The sequence below is a fragment of the Argentina silus genome (genome assembly GCF_951799395.1).
Source record: "Argentina silus genome assembly, chromosome: X".
In the NCBI taxonomy this organism is placed as follows: Eukaryota; Metazoa; Chordata; class Actinopteri; order Argentiniformes; family Argentinidae; genus Argentina; species Argentina silus.
In genome coordinates this window covers 44,824,253-44,842,307 of record NC_139653.1, presented here as the reverse complement: position 1 = coordinate 44,842,307, position 18,055 = coordinate 44,824,253, and the positions used below count along the sequence as shown (strand labels likewise).

The 18,055-nt window shown below is 44.1% G+C and overlaps 2 protein-coding genes across 2 annotated transcripts; both read right to left on the bottom strand.

The window, feature by feature from the left end:
- Nucleotides 1-2,125: 2,125 nt before the first annotated feature.
- On the bottom strand, nucleotides 2,126-5,740 carry LOC310822416 (T-box transcription factor TBX1-B-like; the record flags this gene model as incomplete). Its single annotated transcript, XM_083694754.1, has 8 exons — nucleotides 2,126-2,136; nucleotides 2,265-2,374; nucleotides 2,982-3,049; nucleotides 3,592-3,747; nucleotides 4,118-4,289; nucleotides 4,749-4,850; nucleotides 5,141-5,312; nucleotides 5,734-5,740. The coding sequence occupies 8 exons, from the start codon at nucleotides 5,738-5,740 to the stop codon at nucleotides 2,126-2,128; spliced, it is 798 nt and encodes a 265-aa protein (XP_083550880.1).
- A 3,801-nt stretch (nucleotides 5,741-9,541) lies between these two features.
- Nucleotides 9,542-10,939, bottom strand: LOC310822415 (uncharacterized protein; the record flags this gene model as incomplete). The annotated part of the gene is made up of 3 exons (XM_083694753.1): nucleotides 10,888-10,939; nucleotides 10,351-10,495; nucleotides 9,542-10,178 (listed from the first exon to the last, which is right to left on the bottom strand). Exons 1-3 carry the CDS (start codon nucleotides 10,928-10,930, stop codon nucleotides 9,542-9,544), a joined length of 825 nt encoding a protein of 274 aa, XP_083550879.1. The 5' UTR covers nucleotides 10,931-10,939.
- Between the last annotated feature and the right edge of the window lie 7,116 nt (nucleotides 10,940-18,055).

Here is an 18,055-nt window from a genome sequence, read left to right as displayed (position 1 = left end):
CTCTCGGTACAATCTCTCTCTCTTCTATCTTCTCTCATTCACCCGTCTCCTCCATCAATCCTGCATCCTCGTATACTGAGAACGGAGCATCTCCCTACATCCACCTCAATCGGGAAATACAGCCACTAGCCGAGCATTGTGGGTATAGTAGTTTTTCTATAGTAGTTTTTCACGTCTCCTTAGTGTGGGGCCCTGTAGCCTATTCATTATTGAGAGAAATATGTGCTAAATTATTTGTTTTTTAATTCGGCATGCATTAGAAATACGTAATTGTCTTTGAATCATTAGGGCTACTATGACATACATACTGTTATGAAATTCCTCTTTATTAAAATGATTTGAATGAACAACAATGTTCATTACCAACAAACGATTTCAAACTGCCTGCGTAAGTACATTCGAGGAGGACGACTTATAAACAGTGTTTTTATGATCAATTGGAAAGAAGTCTGTAAATATTAATTACTAACTAAAACATTACGTCCATTTCTGACAACTCTTTAGAATATCAGTGTATATGCATGGCCGTAGGTTTGACTGACACAATAATACTGAAATGCAGAATCCAACTTTGGGTGGAGGGTGGTTGAAGTACTCTTCCAGGAAAATGTGGCTTTCTTTAAGTGTGTTTCGTGCAATTCATACACCATAGTTTCAACAGTTTTCTAGCTAAATGATGTACTGTATTGGAATGAATGATTTGATTACTGGAAAAAGGTTTTATTTTTGTCATTCAACGATAATATCGGGGCTTAATCTTTTCACCGAGACTCCTTAGTGGGGGGTAGAAGTGGAGGGTCACAGTATTTTATGTTTTGTGATAAACCTAACCCTACAGCATAGTTTTGTGGTGGTGGAAGGTATAATCTTGAATGCATGTTTAGATACTGTTAATTCATTTACAGCACAGTTAGTGTGAGTTCACCTTTTTTTAAAATTCAGATCTGTGCATACTTAAGTTGTACAGCCACCAGACTTAATCATGCTAGCCTTGGAGATCAGCTGATCAAAACACTGTCAAATACAGTACCATTCACTTCATTATACAAAGTGTTCACTAAGATGAGTTGGAGTTATTTATCGTCAAATATATTTTATAAATTAGGTTCCAAAATCACATTTAGAATGCTCCAGAATACATAATTTAGCTGTTGAATTTGACAGTCTCCAGGGGGTCCATTAGTAGGGCTCCCCCCAGTGAATTCTGGCCAATTCTACCCCTCTTATGCTCAGGATAGGCTATAGTACACCACAGAGGGAAAAAGTCTAAATAATTAATCTAATGAAAGAACATTTCAACCCAGATCCATTAAGAAATACGAGCAAGCAAGTACAAGATAGGGAGAATGTCATACAGTTCTAAAGGAATGTCTATATCGCGTTGGGAATTTCTCCCCCCCCCTCTTCCTCCTCTTCTTCACACCCCAAGTTTTATCTCCCAGAAGATCCTGGACAGTCCCAGAAGTTGGGACGGATGAAGAAACTTGAGGATGGAAAAATATTGTCCCCCTCCTTTCTCTCAGTGGTACAGCTCAGTCCCTCTATGTGATGGTGGACTAGTCCACGCTGCTCTGACAACAGGGAGGTCATGTTTGGGTCATCTTGCCCTAGAGGAAGAAGGGGTGGGATAGCCTGGTTAGCAGTGTAGTGAAAGCTAATGTGAAAAAGGAGCAAGAAAAACAGTTGAAGCAGTGGAGGCTGGTGGCGGTGGAAATCGGAGGACGGGACTCAAAGCAACAGTGTGTCACATTGAATTAAAATGATGTTTAGGCAACAGTCAGCCCCTCTGTATGTCACTCTATTACCTCGCCCAGCACACTACTGAGACAAACCAAACTGAGCCGGGCAGAGCTGTTACCGGGTTAGAATTATGGAATGGTTTGTTTGATACCATTCCTCATTCCATTCCATGCATTACAATGACCCCGTCCTCCGATTTCTACCGCCACCAGCCTCCACTGATTTTAAGGTTATTGCTGGAGTTATGAACTGAGATGGAGGGCCTTTGCACACTACAGAATCCTACAGTGCTAGCTCTGATATTTTCTTGTGACATGGTCCTTTCCAGCACCGTTTCAGCGACTACGGTCGATGCCTAACCAGGCTAACCCAGTAACAGTTTGTCTCAGTAGTGTGCTGGGCGAGGTAATAGAGTGACATACAGAGGGGCTGACTGTTGCCTAAACATCATTTTAATTCAATGTGACACACTGTTGCTTTGAGTTTAGGAGAAGCGGGCAGTGCCTCGGGCCTTGGCGACTTACGTGGTAGACCCTTTGTGTTCCATGACCGCTGCTCTCCTGGGGCGCTGCCTGACTCGTGACTGCCCTCTGGTGGTTGCCAGGCGGGTAGAGGGTGCCTGGCACTGCCCACCCTGTTCACACAGCCACACACATAGGGACACACAGACACACACAGACACACACAGACACACATAGGGACACACAGACACACATAGGGACACACAGACACACAGACACACAGACACACATAGGGACACATAGGCACACACGGACACATAGGGACACATAGGGACACACAGACACACATAGGGACACACAGACACACAGACACACAGGGACACACAGGGACACACAGACACACAGACACACACAGCCACATACAGGGACACACAACAAGGTTGACAACCACACCTAGGTCAAATACATATAGTGGTGTCAAATACTTGAAGGTATTTGTGGTCGGCAGTGCTTACTTAATAGCTAGTTAATGGGACTGTTCCATTTGTTCCATTGTTCCAGACAAACAAGGCAGACATTGGAGGACAGGCTCATTGTGATGCATTGAATGGAATGAGGAATGGTGTTTTGATACCTTTCCTCATTCCATTCCATGCATTACAATGAGCCTGTCCTCCGATTTCTACCTCCACCAGCCTCCCCTGGTCCCTTGACTTGTATGTTTAACACTCACTCCTCCATTCAAGTCAACACACTATCAAATGAAGGTGTTTGTCTCACCAGCCTTCTGGGTCAGTGGTTCTGAAGCCTTTAGCGAATGGGTTGCTAGCGATCTTTAACTGGGTGATCTGAGTGGAGAGAGGTAACATAGGCAGCGGGGAACGAGAGGAAAGAGACAGAATGGACAGATTGTGGAGGTATAGGGTGGGGGGGGGGAATAAAAAGGTCATAGGCATGAGAGTATGAGAGAGAGAGGAGAGAGAGAGAAGAGAGAGAGAGAAGAGAGAGAGAGGAGAGAGAGAGAGAAGAGAGAGAGAGAGAGAAGAGAGAGAGAGAAGAGAGAGAGAGAGAGAGAAGAGAGAGAGAGAAGAGAGAGAGAGGAGAGAGAGAGAGGAGAGAGAGAGTGGAGGGAGAGAAGGAGGGTGGACACAACACAGCTTCAGTCATGATAGTTACAGTATATGATATTATTATATGCAGATAAAACAATATATTAAATTAAAATATATATCAGTTCATTAAAAAAAGGCATTCGCAAGGGGGGCAATTGTAGTTGGACTCAAGTGGCAACATACAGCATCATCATCATCATCATCATCATCATCATCATCACCATTAACAGCAACAGCAACAACATCATCAACAACAACAACAACAACAACAGTCGTACCCTATGGTTCTGATAGGCTGTGACGGCTATGAAGCAGGTCTCTGGGAAGGAGAAGGTGGAGAAGTTGCTGTGGGCGTAGCGCTGGCTGTCGTGCCTAGGGTCCACATACACCACATGGAACCTGGGCTGGTATCGGTGCATGGAGTTCAGGATCATCTGGATGGGTACCATGCAACACAAATATATCAGGGGAGGCTGGTGGAGGTAGAAATCGGAGGACGGGGTCATTGTAATGCATGGAATGGAATGAGGAATGGTATCAAACAAACCATTCCATAATTCTAACCCGGTAACAGCTCTGCCCGGCTCAGTTTGGTTTGTCTCAGTAGTGTGCTGGGCGAGGTAATAGAGTGACATACAGAGGGGCTGACTTGGTATCAAACACCATTCCTCATTCCGTTCCATGCATTACAGTGAGCGCTTTCTCCGATGTCTACCGCCACCAGCCTCCACTGATGTACACTCAAATGAGTGCAAGTAACAGTATGAGATCTGTGTGTCTTGTAAAATTGGTGTGTTGTCTCACATGTCCATTGTCATCCAGGAGGTTGTTGGTCAGTTTGAGTGTGTCGAAAGAGACAGTCTGTTTCATCCACTGGGAGCCTCTGGCCGGGGAGTCTGGGTGGAAGTGCATCCTCCCAGGGGCGGCCACATCTGCTCGCCCTGCTAACAACCAGGACGAGCTGTGGAAGGCATATCTACACAAGACAGCACACACAAACACACACACTTTATATTGACTGAACACTGGGCCACTGCTACCACCACAACATCAGGGGATTTAAGAGGTGGTTTAGTGTTGTTAAATATGAGGCACCTAAAATGAAAGGTTTTAGCTAAAGGGACACAAAAATGACTTTTCTATATCTAAATGTTGTTTCTGAGTAGGGTTAGGGTTAGGGTGGGTACATAAGGTAATGCTTCTTATCTATGAAGCATGCATTTCACTATTCTATTCTCTTGAGCCTCGGCAGGAGTCTACCAGGGGAGGCTGGTGGAGGTAGAAATCGGGGTGGGGCTCATTGTAATGCATGGAATGGAATGAGGAATGGTATCAATCATATCATTCCTTATTCCATTTCATGCATTACAATGAGCCTGTGTGTGTGTGTGTGTGTGTGTGTGTGTGTGTGTGTGTGTGTGTGTGTACCCCTCACCTGTATCTCTTGTCGTCCACTGGCAGGAAGTCCACCAACAGCACGTACTCCGCGGCAGGATCCATCCCGGAGATCCGCACCTGGAACGTCGGGAACATCCTCCTAGAGTCACCAGCCAAAAACAGAAGAATTCTTACCTTAACTGTTTGTGTGTGTGTGTGTGTGTGTGTGTGTGCGCGCACACCTGTGTATGTATGTGTGTGTGTGTGTGTGTGGGTGTGTGTGTGTGTGTGTGTGTGTGTGTGTGTGTGTGTGTGTGTGTGAGTGCGCGTCTGTGTGAGTGTGAGTGCGTGTCTGTGTGAGTGTGTGTGTGTGTGTGTGTGTGTGTGTGTGTGTGTGTGTGTGTGTGTGTGTGAGTGCGCGTCTGTGTGAGTGTGTGTGTGTCCCCCTACCTCCCAGCCTTGGTGACGATCATCTCTGTACCCAGCTGGTCAAACTGTTGCCACAGAGCGTGCATCTCAAGTTGAACTCTGACCTGGCTGACCTGGGGGGCTTTGCCACATGCAGAGCCACCCTCTGTACAGCAGGGCAGTGTGAGGGCACAGCCGTGAGACAGCTGAGGAACTGAGGAGAGGAGGAGAGAAGGAGAGTAGGAGAGGAGGAGAGGAGGAGAGGAGGAGAGAAGGAGAGTAGGAGAGAAGGAGAGGAGGAGAGGAGGAGAGGAGGAGAGGAGAAGGGAGGAGAGGAGGAGAGAAGGAGAGTAGGAGAGGAGGAGAGGAGGAGAGGAGGAGAGGAGGAGAGGAGAAGGGAGGAGAGGCAACCACTTTGAAAACATACCAGAATAGCAGATGAATTTATTGTATAACGATAATAAACAATAATTTCAACAGAAATAAACATGATTGGACAATTATTTCACCAGAATAGCATATCATTGAAAACACAACTTCATCAGAATAACATATGAATCAAGCATGACGTTACAAGGAAAGTGGAATAGAATAAATTCAAAATAATACAGTGATGCTACTATCTATAGGCCTACCGTCCATGATGTGTGTGTTATCGTCCCAATCTCCAATTGTTCTGATTCTGATTGCTCCACTTTAAACTCCCACCAGAAAGCTGTGTGTCCTCTGCTGTTCCTCTGACCACAATGGAAATAAGTCGTAGACTTTGTTGGTGCTTTTATCCTCGATGATTCTTAATCAAGTGTATAATGTTGTATGTGTGCCTTGTTTTTAAATGATCAAATAAACTAAACTAAACTAAACAGTTTTCTATCCAGTGTAGAGTAGTACCCTTTGACCAAAGCAGAGCTCCCTGGTCTCAGAGCCTCAGATCTATGCCTGTGTAGTTTGGGGTACACCACTGCCTGACTGGGGGTCTGGGACTGGAGGTTTTTATACGTGCAGACACGCTCAAGGGACTCTAGAGTTCAACCTCATCCATTAGAAACTCATATTGCCACTGACATGCACTGATCACACACACACACACTCACACACACACACACACACACACACACACACACACACACACACACACACACACACACACACACAGACACACACACACACACACAATGCATTATTTCCACTGGGGGGGATCGCATCACTTTGCAACGTAGAAGTCATTAATTACATTATAGTTATCCCCGGTTATTGAGTGAGGACAGTTCTTAGACATAAGGCAACTGCTGCTATTGATTAAAAAACATTGCTTTTCCCATTCACTATTTCAACACCATTCTAATTGGATATTCAGCAACACTGATCTACATGCTGCCTAAATGGTTAGCTCAGCCTGAAGACCTCAGCCTTATCTCTCTCTCTCTCTCTCTCTCTCTCTCTCTCTCTCTCTCTCTCTCTCTCTCTCACACACACACACACACACACACACACACACACACACACACACACACACACACACACACATACACACACACACACACACACACACACACACACACACGATTAGTAGGGCCCCACTGACCCACAGGCCTTCAAGGGGAAACAGCCTTACTTTATTATCATTAATAAAAATGACAATAATAATAATTTATTACAGGTATAAAACACTTTTCATTGTACCTGAATAATCACAAAGTGCATAAAATAAAAGATCAAATAGAAAAATGAAATAAAATGACATAAAAAAAAAACGAAAGCAAAACAAATATATATAACCATATCATAAAAGCAAGAATCAAAGTCTAGGAAGGTTATTGTGGTTGTGTGACCAGTAAGCCTACTGTAATAAAAGCATGGCAGTGGTTGAAGGCCTCACAATTCCCCAAGGGAAGATTTGAGATCTGCGTGCATCGACTAACATTGATATTTGTGTATCATGAATTGATGTCAATGGGAGATTTGCTGATCTATGTATGCAGATCTGAAGTTCTATGATTCAGCTGTAAACTCCTACTTGCTTAATAAAACATAAATCAAGTTGTTGTTAGCCTACTTTGTGTGTGTGTGTGTGTGTGTGTGTGTGTGTGTGTGTGTGTGTGTGTGTGTGTGTGCGCGCGCGCGCATGAGTGTGTGTGTGTGTGTGTGTGTGCACGTGCATGCATGAGTGTGTATGTGTGTGTGTGTGTGTGTGTCTGAGTGTGTATGTTCATGTCTGTGCGTGCGTGCTTGTGTGTGTCCGATGCCCTATGTGTGTGTATGATGGGACAGTGGTGATAGGGTTCAGCCTGAGGGTTGCAGAGTAGCACCCCATCCATCTAGCCCTCCCTCTAATGAAAGTCTACCAGGGCACAGCCTGTCAATAGACTGACACACACTCTGCTGATCAACTCATTAATCATAGCTACATGGCCACCAACAGAATGACTAGTAACGCTTTGCTCATATTACAATGGCTAATATCTAGTACATATGAACGCTTGCAATAAAGAACCCTATATCTCCATTTTGGTAAATTTTGGTGGTGTGACATTTCTAGTTGTACAGTCAATATGAACCATCCAGTGTTTTGAAGTTTTATACAGACCATAAGTATACAATATGTACTATGTATTTTAGTTAAAGTTTAGATCTTTGGATATTACAGTTGTCAGATATATGTGTAATTTCTTCCGCAGCAACAAAATAGTTTTCAGGTTTGCAACGAAATGAAATAAAGAGATCTGAAGGTTGACATCTTATGGAGAGGACACTTATACAAAGAAATGATGTGTCAGGCTAGCAGGTTATGTCTCACTCTCTCTGGGACTCATCTCCCAGAGAAACTATATAAACCAGCAATGGAATTAGGCCTTGGAGGCCACAGGTCGTTATCCCTCTCCTCCCTTTCTCTAGCACCTGGTGTTACGTAGTCTCTGCGTTGTGTATTTGATAGGTTGCTACTAGGCCAGATGTGAGGGGCACATAGAATACTTAAAAATAGAATACAGAAATCATTGGAGAATTCTAACAACAGTAAACTGATAAACTGGTACAGTCAAAATCAGAGATCATCTGAATTTGAAAATGGCTCTTCGTTGCAAGGGTTCATATGCTCTCTATTGATGGTGCCTTCGTCCTGGAGAGATGTTACCAATACATGTTGATTTGTTTTGATTGTTCCCATTTCACGTCCTTTGTGTCTGCCAGGCCCTTGTCACGAGTGAAAGATCATACAGATAAATAAAACAAACCACTATTTTCAACCGCGGTATAAATGTTGTTTTTCCCTGTTCCATGTCACCCTTCTGAAATGGGATGAGGGATATTCAATATTCCAGACTATATGGATTGCTCTTTCGACGAGTGTCATTTGTTGCATTGTTTACTATTGCCTATAATTGTTGAGAAATGTAGACTTAATTGGGATTAAGTTGTTTTTGTTGTTTACATTCTATCAAAGTTTTGTTTGTTGTATTAAATTCTATCAAAGTTGTTTTTGCTGTTAAAATTCCATCAAAGTTGTGTTTGTTGTATTAAATTCTATCCAAGTTGTGTTTGTTGTTTAAATACTATCAAAGTTGTGTTTTATTGTTTAAATACTATCAAAGTTGTGTTTTATTGTTTAAATACTATCAAAGACCAGCATTGTGGTAGATGTGCATAGAACCAGGCCATGATCTACCATCAATGAACAGGTACATCTACAACACTGAACATCAGTGAGCATACTTTGGTTTGTCATTTTATAGTTGGGATGTGTAATGTGAAATGTATGTTAAGGTCAAGTTATACACTTTTATTGTGAAGGACAGAAATATTCCCAGGGGGCACCTGTGTGCACTGTGCACTGTGGCTCCTTGCCCCAGAGAGATTATTAAAAAGAAGATTACAATTGTAACCTTGTGGTTTAGCTTATTTCCTCACCCCCTCTGTATTCAAGCGGTACATAATATTCTAAAAGTAAGGGTTACAGTAGCACAAAACTGGAAAATACTGTGGATATCTATATATATCAACTGAGTTCTAAATGGTAAAAAGTCACATGAGGAGAGAATAGTATGAAACAGTCAGATGTTTATTGAGCTGTATTTGTTGAAGCTTTCTGGAAGAAGTGGCAACAACGTTCTATGCACTTGTGAACACTCACACTCACATACATGTACACACAATTACATTCACAAGAGATGGTCACAGTACAGATACAGGGTATGTGTGTGTGTGTGTGTGTGTGTTAGTGTGTATGTATGTGTGTGTGTCTGTGCTCGCACATGCTTGAGTGCACGTGAGTTGAGTGTTGTTTGTGTGTGCGCGAGAAGAGTCCTGCCACGTCATTGCAGATGGAAGTGCATCAGCTTGGCATTGGTGTAGGAGGTGCAGGGTGTGGGGGGGGGGGGGGGGGGGAGCAGCGTGTGAAACGAAAGGGGGGAGGGGGAAGGGTGTGGGGTGTAGGGGGGTGCACATTTAGGACACCAAGGCCTTGTTGATGGTCTCATAGAGAGCCAGGAGCTTAGCCTTGGCCTCTTCAGCAACGGGGCCATACTTCTCCTTCAGCCCCTCGATGTGGGGGGCTACCTGGCCTTGGAAGTCCTGGCTGAGGGGCCCCACCTTCTCGCGCACCTCTGCAATGGCCTTCACCACCTGCTCTTTGTACTCGTCAGCGTAGGGGGCGGCCATGGACCTCAGCTCCTCCAGACGCTGAGTCAGCTTGGCGCGGACGGTCTCCACCATGGGCACCAGGACACTCTTGGTCTCCTCCACGTTGGCGGTCACCTTGGAGCGCAGCTCTTCCACGAGGGGCTCCAGCTTGCTCTTGAGGGCGTCCATCTCCTCCCTGTGCTTCTTGATGTACTCCTGGACCAGGGGCTCCAGCTTCTCGCGGTACTCTGCAACGTGCTTCTCCACGGTGGTCTTCAGCTCAGCGCGCTTGGGCTCCAACTGTGCTTTCAGTTCTTCCAAGTCGGCGTTGATCTGGGACTGGATGGCGGTGGCGGCTTCAATGAACTGGCTGCCAAGGGCCTTGCTGTAGGGGGTCAGGGAGGAGGAGGCTAAATTCTGGGTGTACGTCTGCAGGCTGTCAAGGCTGGCGGACAGCTGTATTCTGTGGGAGAGCGAGAGAGAGAGAGAGAGTTTGGTTAGATAGAGGTCTGTGGAGGTTGTTGAATAGCCCACATTCGACTTTTAATTTCAACATAACCTAAAACATTACTAAAACAGTTGACTGAGTGACTAAGGGGAGAGAAGTGAACCCAAATGCATCATGTCTTCCTTACTTGTAGTCTTTGAACTCTGTGTCATCCAGATGGTCGAGGGCCTTCTGTGCGCTGTCCTTCACCTGTCCGAGGTAAAGCGTCAGGGCAGCCTGCACATGTTCCAACTGACTTGGAGCATCGGCCTGAATGTTACGGGCCTGGATGCCTGGGTGGGGAAGATGGGAGGAGAGAGGGTCAGGCTTCATAGCAAACTGGATAGAATCAGTGGAGGTTTGAGTGGTGTGTGGTCCTCTGTGGCTCAGATGGTAGAACATGGCACTAACAACGCTTGTTGTGGTTGTGGGTTTGATTCCTGCCGGGACCATATATACTGAAATGTATGCACTCACTGCAATGTAAGTCGCTTTGGATAAAAGCGTCAGCTAAATGGCATATATTATATATATATTATATATTATTATTATATATTATATTATTATTATATATGATATATATATATATATAGGTAAGACATTGGAGGACAGGCTCATTGTAATGCATATCATTCCTTATTCTGTTCCATGCGTACAAAGAGCAGGTAGGCTGAGCAGCACTGACCTGCAGCCAACAGGATGGTGAGCGTGAGAGCCAGGAACTTCATGATGGGGATCTGAGGGGAAGGAGAGGAGAGAAGAGAGAGATGTTGAGCATGAGCAACAATGACATGAATCACTCACAATGCATTACTGCTACACATCAGATCAATATTGGATGGGTTTTTTTGTTTTGTTTCACAGGAGCTTAAATGGAGATTTTTGAATTTTGCAATATTAGTGCAACAGATCTTTGATAAAACACATGACTTAAAAAACAGCCCCAGTGATTCAAAGTGATTAAAAATCCCATGAGCCTCTCTTGAGAGGTGTAATATGGGGTGCTTGGGGGAGACACAAGCAACACACACAACCCAAGCCTGCCTTCTTATCAGTTCACCCTATGGCATATGTCAGCCTATTAAAAGGCTCTCTAATCTGGCCAGATTAGGCCAAGCTACAGAGAATTATACAGTTTCAACAGAGGGATTAGCCCAAAACTACAAGATAATCCCAAATCCTAGAATTAGGACAGAACAAATTGCTGGACAATAGGTTACACTCAAGCAGTTTGTCAGACAATGAGTAATGTTACTGAGCACACAGAAAACGACTAGTTTAAATGAAGAGACAGTTTTGCTTCTGGATATTTTATGAGAGGATTACTCAGTAGAGACTGGTAGAGGCAGAAATCGGAGGATGGGCTCATTGTAATGAGGAATGGTATCAAACGATACCATTCCTTTTCACATTCCATGCATTACAATGAGCTTGATATTCGTCCTCTAATTTCTACCAACCTCCCCTGGTATTACTATATTCTTCACTGCAAGCATGGTAATACACAATCAAGCAGGGTAAAGGTCCTTTTGTCCTCAAAACTGCTGTGATCATCAAACTAAATTGTTCTGAAATTGTCCCAAGTAGACCACAATCAAGCATGGTAAAGATCCCTTTGTCCTCAAAATGGTTCAGATCACCAAATTAAAATTGTTCTGAAATTGTTAAAAAAAAAATATATATATATATTTAAAAAGTATACATAACACATAGCAATCAACTTCAGCAAGTAAAGTACTAGTTTTCCTTCCTCTGAACTAATTCCCTTGTCCTCTGCATATTCAGACCCAGTCCTCTCTCCCGCTCCCCCCAAGCCCTGAGTAGCGCTGTGCCAGTAGCAGGTCTCTTACCTGAGGATGGTGTTGGTCTTGAGACTGAAGCTCTGGAGGACTGGCTGGCAGTTTTATAGGTCCCTGAACCAGGGGAGGGGGGGTTAGGGGTTGTGCCTTCGTGGAGGTTGACCTCACCCCCTCACACACACACACACTCCTCACAGGATGAGCCGGGTACAATGGTCACCTGTGGAGTGGATTCAGGGAGAGTCAGCAAAGTGGAGTGCTGAGGACACACACTGAGAACACACGCACACACACACACACACACACATGCACACACACACGCACACACGCCCGCGCGCACACACACACACACACACACACACTCATGCTGCATGCACACACTCACAAAGTAAGCTAACATTACGCACACGCACGCACGTACACACACACACACACACACACACACACACACACACACACACACACACACTCATGCTGCATGCACACACTCACAAAGTAAGCTAACATTAAACTGGAAAATATGAATCTACTGATTCAAGGAGTAGGAGGTTAAGGTTAGCAAAAATATATGCACAAAGTATGAATAAAGTATACACACAAAATGTACATACATTTACATCGCAAATCTAACAAACAGAAACTGATACAAAATGGTATATTGGAGGGCAATCAAACTGCATATAAGGCCAACTTCTTGCTATCTGTTTTGTCTTTTTCATTTCATTTTCTCATTTAAAATGTAATCTAGGTACTGTTGCTGTAGATTAGGGCAAGCTAAAGGATAATGGTGGAGTGCATCTGACTCTTGATAATTCACCATGTACATGTTTTAAGTTAATCTGTCCCTATCCAAATAAACTACTATTGTCATTGTATCCTGAGGGCATGTGTATCTTTCCCCAAGTGCACTTATCTAAACACAGCACAAGAATCCATTTGCATTATGTGACATTCTAGTATATCACACGCACGCACACACATATGCACAAAGACACAGACACACACACACTTAATACATTTAAAGATAATTTAAATATATTAAAAGTGATCATCCCATTTTCTTCCTTGTGTCATCTGGTTCTCTGAATGAATCCCTGATATCTATGTGGGTGGATTTCATCTCCCCACTCACACTGCCAATGCCAAGCATGAGTGGGCTTCCTCCGTCAATTCAACCAGTCACAAAAAGTACTGACTTTCACACACACACAACATAACCACTGAGGACATTTTGCTCAGACAGACAATGGCTGTTCTCACCTAGGCTGGCTGAGCCGTCTCCTGTGGCATCACCTTGAGCCATAAAAGGAGGAGAGAAAATAAGCCTTTTGCTTCACTATAGGAGTCAAAAGGAATAAGTAGGTAGGCAGGTAAGAGAGTATGAAAGAGGTCTTAAACAAAGGCCTGGCCCAGTCAGACGGAGCCGCAGCTATGGGCCAGACAGCAGGGGAGAGGGCAGAGAGGGGAGAGGGAAGGAGAGGGGGGGGGGGGAGCACCCCGTTGAGGGAAGAATTAGCATCTGGATGCTATCACAAGCCACACCATTTGGTGAGTAACATTTGTCAACCTCAAGAAAGAATTAAAAACAAAAAACACTATTTTTTTTTTTACATTGTTAGATTCCAGAGAGGAAGACAAAGTGAGGAGCTGTGTCCCCTGTGAAGAAACACTATTGTACTATTGATTGGTTGGTTCGTGTCCTCAGTTCTCCCAATGGGAGTGTTGCCAATACTAACAAACAGACTAGATAGAAGAATACAGTGCAATCTGATGAAACACTATGAATCCTATTTACTTCCTAGTCACTTTGTGTGTGTGTGTGTGTGTGTGAGTGTGTGTGTGTGTGTGTGTGTGTGTGTGTGTGTGTGTGTGTGAGTGTGTGTGTGTGAGTGTGTGTGAGTGTGTGTGAGTGTGGGTGGGACAGCTGGCGTTTGCTTGCTTGATTGAGATCTATGATAAGACACACACACACACATAGAAGTCACCAGGTCCAGTTGTATAAAACTGTGTGTTGTAATCTCCATGGAACAGAATGTGTCTATATTCTGCTATTAAAAGTGTCTGTGCGTGCGTGCGTGCGTGCGTGCGTGCGTGTGTGTGTGTGTGTGTGTGTGTGTGTGTGTGTGTGTGTATGTGTGTGTGTGTGTGTGTGTGTCTACAGTACATGTTCCATAGTGATTAATAGGTCAAAGGGGTTGTGTTGAGCTGTCACTTGTTCTGCCACAGACGGACTTTGGTCCCCATGGCTCCATGTCAATCGAAGAATTAGAATTACCTTGACGTTATTACAGGTCAGAGAGTGGCTTGGGTCTATTTTATTTGATATAAACATATTCAAATCTTCAGAAATGGATAAGTGAGTGTTCACTATGGGATCTGTCTGTGCAGTTATGATGTGGACCACGTACCACATTTTACCATCCTGGGCTCAGTGGTGGGAATGGAGCGGCAACCAGCAGGAACCGAATTCTGGAAAATTAACTTGTTGTTGGTGTTAAATACTTTAATTTCAGCATTCAGTTTGCCTGTGGGCCCGTCAGGGTTCCCCCAGTGAATTCATTACATTTTCCCCACTGCATGAGCTATGTTCTAGAACACTGTGAACGCTGGATTTGTAGTTTCTAGTACCAAGGACTGTCTTCACTAGAGACAGGTTTTTCTGCAGGATTCATCATATCATACAGAGACAATTTGACTGCCTTGAACATAGCTAGGGTACAGTATACCGTTTGGTATGAGGAACTGAGCACTGAGGAAATCGTTTTCCTCCCTATCTTTCCGTTCTGAGAGCGGCTGATACAGAAAACGGGGGGGGGGGGGGGGGGGGGGAATGCTGCATTCCAGAAATGCTGTGTCGGTAAACTGCAATCTAGAGATCGTCTGTCAGTCAGTGGGCAGCAGAGAGAATGGAAGCCTTACTACTAATAGCAAGCTCTATAGAATGCTTGCCTTGCTAGCCTGGCACCAGGGGAGGCGGGTGGAGGTACAAATCAGAGGACGGGCTCATTGTAACGCATGGAATGAGGAATGGTATCAAAATGGTATCATGCGTGTGTTTGATACCATTCGTCGTTCCGTTCCAAGCATTACAATGAGCCTGTCCTCTGATTTCTACCTCCACCAGCCTCCCCTGTCTAGCACACACTGTCAAAGAATTCGCAGTCACTCACAGTATATGAATGGAAACATACTGTACTGTAGATGGTTGGTTAGGATGGTTTTATTCAGCTTCCAAGGCTTACAACACAACAACACACATCACATACAGAATACAACAAAATAATTAAAAAATCACACACAGAATACAACAAAATAATAAAAAAAATCACACACAGAATACAACAAAATAATTTAAAATGACACACAGAATACAACAACAATAATTAAAAGTGTACATTGTAGAGTTCAGAACTGTTTATTTAACTCCTATGGGCATAGACCGTCTTTTCGGAAACCCCAATTTGCCTCCTAATCTCTCCATTCTTTTTTCTTTTATTATGCATCTTTTCACACACGCACACACACACACACACACACACGCACGCACACACACACACACACACACACACACACACACACACACGCACACACACACACACACACACACACACCCCCCTCCCCCAACCCCCCGTGCCATCACTCAACCCCCCCACCTCTCACTCCTTCATTCTATTCTTCCTTGATCACTTCCTGTTGGTGAAGAAGACCCCAGCTGAGCTTTATGACTGAGGCCTGATAGACCCGTCGTCTGCCCCCCTGGTGTCTCCAACGACTCCACCGCTCTCCCATTTGTTATCTGGTACGATGAGATAAGGACTCCTCCGATCTTCAGTGTTGGGGAAGTGTTAACTACACTAAAGATATACCCTTGAGAGAAATATAGTTTGTCAAACTACAGCTACTTTGAAAAAGTAGTTCACTACACCGAAACGACTTCGTCCAACACACAACAGTCAGTCACTGAAAGGTAACCTGTCCATATCGCTGAGAAAGATAAAAACAGGTGAGATGAAAAACAGGTGAGCAAAGTAGGAGATGGGAAGAAGTGAGGGAATAAACAGCAGGGATATTGGAAGGTAAAGGGCTGGAAGAGTAGTTCAATTCCTACATGGCAGAAAAGTAGTTCACTACTGGAAACACTACTAAGAACTGAATGTAGTTTAACTTCCACCAAGCTACAGCAAAATGTAGTTAACCCAATAGAGCTGCATGTAGTGGAACTACTTCCCAACACTGCCAATGTTCAAACATCAAAGACTGCATACCATAACACCTACACCTTTCAGTCTCACCTTTCAAGTTTGGCCTTTCCTATCATAAGTATTGCATGGTCACACTCTACATCAGTGCAACATCATTATATACAGACAGACAGACAGACAGACAGACAGACATAACTATACGGGAGACAGACAGACAGTACTATATAGGAGACAGACATACAGACATACATACAGACAGACAGACAGACAGACAGACAGACAGACAGACAGACATAACATAACTACACAGGAGACAGACAGACAGAACTACACAGGAGACAGACATACAGACAGACAGACAGACAGACAGACAGACAGACATAACTATATAGGAGAGAGACAGACAGTACTATACAAGAGACAGACATATAGACAGGCAGACAGACAGACAGACATAACTATACAGAAGACAGACAGAGAGTACTATACAGGAGACAGACATAAAGGCAGGCAGACAGACAGTACTATACAGGAGACAGACATATAGACAGGCAGACAGACAGACAGACAGACATAACTATATAGGAGAGAGACAGACAGTACTATACAGGAGACAGACATAGAGACAGGCAGGCAGACAGACAGACAGACATAACTATACAGAAGACAGACAGAGGTTACTATACAGGAGACAGACATATAGACAGGCAGACAGAGAGTACTATACAGGAGACAGACATAAAGGCAGGCAGACAGACAGTACTATACAGGAGACAGACATACAGACAGACAGACAGACAGACATAACTATACAGGAGACAGACATACAGTATTATACAGGAGACAGACATAGAGACAGGCAGACAGACAGAACTATATAGGAGACAGACAGACAGACATACAGACAGACGGACATAACTATACAGGAGACAGACATACAGGCAGACAGACGGACGGACAGACAGACAGACAGACAGACAGACAGACAGACAGACAGACAGACAGACAGACAGACAGACAGACAGACAGACGGTACTAGACAGAATTCACACAGTCAACAATCAAAACCATGCTGGTTTTAGTCATATTTATGGTAGAATCTATCACAATTTGAGAAGACAACTACATCATTATCATTACATAATCACTCTGTGGGCCTTCGGTATAAACTGTGCTGACCAGTGAAGGTGAGGGCAGGGCAGGAATGAGTGTTATCTTGGACAACCTTTGAAACCTTTGCACCACGTCGATTCCATATCCTAGACTGTAGTAAAGATTACAAGAGTCACAAGATTTCAGCAATTACAATGAGCCCATCCTCCGATTTCAACCTCCACCAGCCTCCCCTGATATAATCAGCCACCAAATAATTGTGCCAGTAACTGCTGAAGTCTTGTTTGATAAACATCATTATGTAATCTGGCTGACTTTTTTTTCTTTTAGGTCTATACTCCAACAGTTTGCATTTGAAATCCAACAATTACTATGGGGTCAAAGTAGAGATTCTCAGCTTTAACTAAATGTTGTTGTTTTTTCAGATTGGGTTCACCATTTAAAAGTACAAACAAATCCATTTTCTAAACATACTCCCCCTATTTCAGGGCTCCTACTTTGTCACTAATTGCCAAGTGCTGTAAACTATATAACCAACAAATCATCACCTCATTGAGCCCTTAGCCTAGGTTCTAAGGTCATATGGCCTGGCCTGGTCTGCCCCAGCTGCCCCCCCCCCCCCCCCCCCCCCCATGATGGAGCACTCCTAAGAAGTAGCAGCAGCCCCCCTTCCCCTCCCTCCCTGATGGATGGACTGTGGCTGTGATATGTTATATAACCTCCCATCTGTTGTATAAGC